The following is a 7,623-nucleotide window of genomic DNA, read 5'->3' on the forward strand; positions in this document are numbered from 1 at the left end:
GACAACTGTAGTAAAATGACTGACATCTTCCTTTTTTATCTCTTAGAAGGCTCCAGTAAGCTGAATTTTTGGAATACAGTTTTGACTAATCCACATGCAGCTTAAATGTCACAGTTTGCTGGGTATACTGATAATACTGGCATAGATCCCACCTTTATTTTAACCAATTAGCTTGCGGTTTACATGCAGTGGTTTTTATTAGTTGGTTTCAATTGTTTTTATTTCAGTTGGCAAGAGTCCTCTGTAATGTGTTTATATTCATATGTTAAAGATATGTTTTAATCCACATCATTAACTGATTGTTATATTATTGTTGTTATTTCCATTCAGAACAGATTTGAATGTTTTCATAAACCATTTTTCTTTTTATCTTTCTTCCAACTTCACTTATGTCATGTAGTTTGTGGAAAGGAAAAATTAGAAACATTTTCTAACCACATGTCTCTATATATTCGCTCAATGGAATTTGGCAAACAATAGTGCTCCAGATTTGTTGTCTATGGACTTGTGAGCATTCCAATAATGCATTCCCTGTCTCACCAATATACAGTTCCTCGCAATTCAGGTATTTAATGCAGTAGATCCAATTTCTGTTTTTGTGTAAATCTGTCCATTTTTTGTTCTAGTATGCATGTATTCCAAAAATTCAGCTTGTTGGAGCCTTCCAAGTGGTATAAAAAGGGAGAAGTCAGTCATTTTACTACAGTTGTAAAGAACTTAACTGTCAGTTGAATACATTTTGAAATGTAATGAATACTGCGAACGTATGAAAGCGCTAATTGAACTTTGTGAACATTACAAAATATTTTTTTAATGTTTAACGCACTTCAACATTGTAAAAAAAAAAATTAAATACCATAGTATAAAACGTGAAAACCAGACCATGTTTTAACTATATTCAACTGATACATACATACATATATATATATAGAGAGAGAGAGAGAAAGAGAGATTGAACTTTAGGAATATTACAGAATATTTTTTTTATGTTTAACACACTTCAACACTGTAAAAAAAATTTTTTTTTAAATACCATAATATAAAGCATGAAGACCAGACCATGTTTTAACTTTATTCAACTGATATATTATTCTATACACACTTACACATATTCGGAATATATATATATATCATCATCATCATTATCATCGTTTAATGTTTGCCTTCCATGCTAACATGGGCTAGACAGTTTTACAGGAGCTGGCCAGGCAGGTGCATGCATATATGTTTGTGTATACCTTTGTCTAGACATCATGTAATGGTTGTAAATGACCACCATCAGCATTCAGGCTATTCATATTCATACATAAATGAATGTCCCATAGTTCAGCAGATGGTAGGAGCACAAATGACAGCTGTCAGATTTGTTTAGTCATTCATAAAAATTAAACAGTTTAAGAAGTTTAGGCGCAGGAGTGGCTGTGTGGTAAGTTTTTGGAAGCACTCCGTCGGTTACGACGACGAGGGTTCCGGTTGATCCGACCAACGGAACAGCCTGCTCGTGAAATTAACGTGTAAGTGGCTGAGCACTCCACAGACACGTGTACCCTTAACGTAGTTCTCGGGGATATTCAGCGTGACACAGAGAGTGACAAGGCCGGCCCTTTGAAATACAGGTACAACTGAAACAGGAAGTAAGAGTGAGAGAAAGTTGTGGTGAAAGAGTATAGTAGGGATCACCACCATCCCCTGCCGGAGCCTCATGGAGATTTTAGGTGTTTTCGCTCAATAAACACTCACAACGCCCGGTCTGGGAATCGAAACCGCGATCCTACGACCGCGAGTCCGCTGCCCTAACCACTGGCCATTGTGCCTCCACTGTGTGGTAAGTAGCTTGCTTACAAACCACATGGTTCCGGGTTCAGTCCCACTGCATGGCACCTTGGACAAGTGGCTTCTACTATAGCCACAGGCTGGCCAAAGCCTTGTCAGTGGATATGGTAGACGGAAACTGAAAGAAGCCTATCATATATATGTATATATATGTGTGTGTGCTTGTGTGTCTATGTTTGTTCCCCCACTCCAACATCGCTTGACAACCGATGCTGGTGTGTTTACGTTCTCATAACTTAGCGGTTCAGCAAAAAAGACCGATAGAATAAGTACTAGGCTTCCAAAGAATAGTCTTGGGGTCAATTTGCTCAACTAAAGGCGGTGCTCCTGCATGGCCACAGTCAAATGACTTAAACAAATAAAAGAGTAAAAGAGCAAGGAAACTTACCCGTTTGCCCATTTGCAGCTTTAACATCCTCAACAAGTTTTATAACGTCCAGAATATTCTCTCCATTTATTGTTTGTAAGTCCCTGTAATTGAAATTTTATTACTCCAAGTCACATGATCTCTTTATTTTTTATTTGCTTTATTTCATTTATTTATCATTCGTCTTTTTCTCTTTCCTTGTTTCAGTCATTCGACTGCAGCCATGCAGGGGCACTGCCTTGAAAGGTTTTAGTCAAAAGGCTTTAGATCAACCACAGTACTTAATTCTGTCTGTCTCTTTTGCTGAACTACTAAGTTATAGGAACATAAACTAAACAACACCCTGTCATATATATATATATATATATATATATATATATATATATATATATATATGACAGGCTTCTACATAGTCTCTGACTATCAAATTCACTCACAAGGCATTGAATGGTCTAGAACCATAGTTGGGAACATTTGCCCAAGGTGGAACTGAACCTGAAACGATGTGGTTACAAAGCAAGCTTCTCAATCACACATATGTGCACACACACAAACACACACACACACACACACACACATTAATAACAGTTTGACTCAGCTCTTATGATTTAAAGTTTCATGGACTCATAGGATGAACCAATTACATCAGACACCTAGAGAAGAGTAACAGGTTTTGAAAGAAATTCAAGATATTAAGCCTCTACTAGTCAGTTTAGGGCATGTGGAATTAATACTGTTATGCCTGCTTAGACAATATTGCTTCAAACATCACACACTACAATAGGCACAAATGCACACACACACACACACATGACAGCCTCCAATCCATATCCCAACCTGTAATCTACAAAATCCTACCAACTGCCCACTGGGAGGATCCTGCTTCTCAAAGGCCTTAGTCTATGGAGCCACCTTCATAGCATCTGATTGCATCACAAGACACTACATGAGAATGACAGCCAGTGATTTTAAAGAAAGCTTTAAAAAGCATATGCTATCTTTTGGATACAAGACTAAGGAAAATTGTGCCTCCCAGATCCACTTCATCAGGAGATACCATGAAAATTGGAACAACTTCCCCAGCATCAAATGGAATATCATTGACATGGCCCCTTCTTACTTGCCTGAAACTCACAACTGTCAACTCTGTCACTGCAAGAGACTACACATACTCCACCAAACTGCAGTGTTCATCAACACAAAGAATGTTGCCAATAGAAGTATGCCCTTTTTATGAACTTTAAGCCACTGGCAGCTGACACTCCAGAGATGCCAACCTAGGCCTGACTATCTCTACACAAGAGCAGGGTATTTAATCTCCACCACCCATATAGACCACTGTCCCAACCTTGCTGATCATCCAACCTCAATTTTAGCCAAGCACCATCAAATCTAGTACTCCCATCTAAATATTGCTACCTCTAATGTGTTCACACTCCAGTAGATAACCATCAACAACATCCCACCCTGCCATGTGTACAATGAACTGATGTTGCTACATACACTATATCACAGTTCCCCACTATAGAGGCAACAGCTCCTTGGTAACATTCTACCTGAGCATGAGGGCCTAAAAATTAAGAAAAAATTTATGCTACTTCGGCAGCATTAACACCACATGACTTAAGCTGACCAATAGAGGCCAAACATCAAAAGCCATTATTTACATTTGACGGATATTTGTCCTCATCTTGTTTGTTGTTCGGCTGATATACCTCCAGCCTTCTTCAGGTATCTTGGCGAAATTAACCACTACGCCATATGCCCATGGGCATATGGCGTAGTGGTTAAGAGCTCGGGCTACTAACCCCAAGATTCCGAGTTTGATTCCAAGCAGTGACCTGAACAATAATAATAATAATAACATCGAAAAATACCTTAGGAATGAGAACCCAGGTTCAAAATTTCCCCAAGACACCTGAAGAAGGCTGGAGGGTATATCAGACGAATGTTTGTGTTAACAACAAATAAGATGAGGACAAATATCCGTCTAATGTTAGTAATGTAAATAATGTACATAATTCCTCATCTCTTAAATTTTGAACTGTATTATCTAAAAGCCATCTTGAAATTGTCTCAAAACCCATCACTCTTCTCTAGATATCTGATGAGACAGGTTCGTTCTATCTACAAATCTTTAAGTCATATGGTGTTGAGTCAAATTGTTATTATAAATTATATGCAACTTCTATCAAATGTATTGAGCGCCAAGCAAAAATCAGTCAGTCACCAGTCGGTGACGACTGAACCAAGTAGTCACTTGGCAACAACTGAACAAGGCAGCTCGTGACAACTCAATTAGTTAGGGAACAGACTGCTAGAATCATGATCACAAGGAATACCTCTACTAAATATAATGGTCAGCGAGATAAATGAAAATTACAGTCAGCAACTTTGAGACAACACCCTACCATTCTCTCTAGCTCTAATTCTGTTCTCTTACAACAACATTCTATCGCTATCTGTGGATTTCTACAAACTATTCGTATACGCCAAACTATGTAAAGAAACATTCTACTACATCTAACTTTCTTTCGCATGCTTTTTGATTTATCATAACCTGCCCGTCGAGGCAAGGTATTGTAACGTAATGGTAAATACTTTCTTGAAACTTCATGCATTGTTCATCTTTCACATCTTAGAATATTCTGTTATAACAACAATATTTCCCGTTACACATCTTTGGTCACGAGAGTTGACCCAAGGTTATGATAAAACTACTTTCTGAAGATGCCACAACAGGAGCATCACACCTAGCATTTCATGGTTGCAAACCAAACTTCTTAACCATGCAGTTAAACCTGCATTACCTTAGTTCATCAAATTTTCATTAAGGAATGCTACTATTTCTTGACGAGTGTCATACACAGAAGAAGATCAACATATACTGTATTTTTATCTTTGCTGTGTTTGGTTTCATAATATGAAAATTATATTCCACATGGTTGACTGACCTGCTAAATACAGTAGCCAAATCTCCCTCAAATCACACCTTAACCGTCCTAAGAAAAGAAAAGACACATTGAACAATGTAGTTAGTTTATTACCTGAAAGAGAAAATAAAAAGATATAATGATCACGACTTGAATGCTTTTAGTAAAGGTAGGTCTGCTTAATGATGGCTCACCTGGTGTTGGTCAACGGCAGCTACTTGGAATTAAGAGCCATTGTTTGTCATTTCTAATTTACCTTTTCTGGAATGTTAGTGGTAACAGGTCTGTGCTCTTCAACTGTCAAGTCATTTTAGAACAAAAACAAAAGAAAGTCTCTCTCTCTCTCTCACTCTCTCCGACAATATATCTGCACATTGTCTTTTGCTTCAAATAAATAATTCAAACAATAACATTAAAAATAACCAGTAATTATCCTTTTTCAACAGCTTAATGTAATTTGTCACATGTCAACATACACTTACCGCGATGGTAAATCAAATCTGGTTTGTCTGTGTTGCCAAACTAACGATGTCGCCATTCCCTTCTTTCCTTTTCTTTTCTTTTATGCGTGTAAGCGTTGTTATAGCAACGGTGTGAGGTGAGCAGTAGTCCCCATGGGTACATAGTTCCTGTATAACCAAAGCGATTTAATCTCTGCACTTAAAATCACACCTTAGTATACTAGTAATAGGGAGGACCCATTTTGGATAATGTAATCCTGAATATATAAAAGGACGAAAGCGTCTTCGATTATAGTTTTTGCCAGTCTCGGGCTAGTCTGAAGCTAAACCTCACGAAAAGATAAAATGTTTTGTTTGTTGTTTTTATTATTATTATTATTATTAGTAGTAGTAGTAGTAGTAGGAGGAGGAGGAGGAGTAGTAGTAGTTGTTGTTGTTGTTGTTCTTTATAATCAAGTTTAACAATGATGAAATAAAACAAAAACAAAGCCCTCGTGTGCTCTAAACCAGGTTAGAAGACACCTGCTGCTTTGTTCCCACGAATGTGACAGCAGGATATACCTTTGATCCTTAGATCCATTATAAAAGTTTGCTTTTATAATGAAGCCCAAAGGATAGAAAATCCCTCATGTCATCTAAGCCAGGTTTTTAAAAAATTTGGTGCAATTACCTGATGATATACGTTCAGCAATGTAGTGCATACGAAACCAAGACACAATCACTTGACAATGTTCCTAACTTGGCGAATGTGTGGCTTTGTGCCAATGTATGAAATCATAATTAATTATTAATTAGAGAGTAATTTGGGAAGGTGAAACTAATCTGCAATAAACACAACAATTAAGTTAATTGGTGTAAATTAGTTTTGTGTCATAACGGCAAACTGTAGCGTAAAGTAAGCACTGCGAAAACAGTAACGCCGTTAGTGGGAATTGGTTTAATGAGTTATTGTGTAATATCGGATCAAACCTTGTGTTGGTAGTGGTTTGACCTGCTAGAAACAACAGTCATATCTTCCCCAAAGTTACACTTGTATAAAACCTACTATCTTTAAATGGAAGGATACACTGGATAGTGTAATCCCCGATGCTATGCCGGGATAACAGGAGGGTGATCAACGTTGAGTGATTTATAAGCCATTTTAACTTTCGCCAACTGATAAATACCAGTCCACTCCTGCCCCAATAATAGTGAACTTTTTTTGTCCTCCTCATCTCTATTAATGTGAAGAATAAAACAGCTTGCATCCATATAATTCTATATTTTACCAAGCCGTTGCTTAAATTTAAAAAGTCTGACACCGATCTTTTTTTAATCGCTTCCTCCTTTCGATCCTCACAGTCTCATTTAGGTGAGTAAGGGACTGGTTTTCTCTATGAGAAGCACTACATTAGGCAGTGTAGCACTAGTTGAACGATCAATAAAAGAAAAAAACGGACGCTTTGATTGCTGCAGAACCCTTTATTTGCACATCTGCGCAGCTAGAATTGATCAGGGAGAAAATAGTAGCGACGATTTCCGTTGTTGTTGTGCAGTGTCTTAATTTGCGTGGGTGTTAACCACTTTATTTGATTGATGGCTACATCCTTGTCAAATTGTGTCTACTCAATCAAGACCAGCCAGATCAAGCAGTATCACTTCGGTCTATAACTACATCCTCTTCCCTTTCTACCTCTTCTATAACATCCAATCATTATTCCCATCTAAAGCAATTAGTCAACGAGTGCTTGTCACTTCACCTAGTTCTAGTTTCTCAACCTAAGTGTGTGCTCAACAAAATTTCAAAATTCCTTAGTGTTGTTAGGTTAGCAACAATAACCACTGGTTATTGTTGCTAACCTAACACGCACATATATATATGTGTGTTTTCGAATTCTGCGTACCGAACAACTCTGAGACGGAATTGATTATTACAAATAAAACATCAACGCGAAGTTCATAAAATGTCATCACCGCCATTTACTTTATTAATGAATTTAGGTAAAAAAAAAGTCACAGGGGCTTCGTCCGTGGGGGTTATTGTCCGGAT

At 37.5% G+C, this 7,623-nt stretch overlaps 1 protein-coding gene across 1 annotated transcript in view; it reads right to left on the reverse strand.

Moving 5' to 3' along the window:
* Nucleotides 1–5,881, reverse strand: part of LOC115216207 (Bardet-Biedl syndrome 5 protein homolog) — a 27,892-nt gene extending 22,011 nt beyond the window's left edge. The window contains exons 1-2 of the mRNA XM_029785406.2: nt 5,616–5,881; nt 2,222–2,304 (exon numbers count right to left, since the gene is read on the reverse strand). Coding sequence (XP_029641266.1) covers nt 2,222–2,304; nt 5,616–5,671 — 139 coding nt within the window. The 5' untranslated portion in view covers nt 5,672–5,881. The remainder of the gene's footprint in view (nt 1–2,221; nt 2,305–5,615) is intronic.
* Between the last annotated feature and the right edge of the window lie 1,742 nt (nt 5,882–7,623).

This window comes from Octopus sinensis, linkage group LG10 (assembly GCF_006345805.1).
Source record: "Octopus sinensis linkage group LG10, ASM634580v1, whole genome shotgun sequence".
NCBI classification, from domain to species: Eukaryota; Metazoa; Mollusca; class Cephalopoda; order Octopoda; family Octopodidae; genus Octopus; species Octopus sinensis.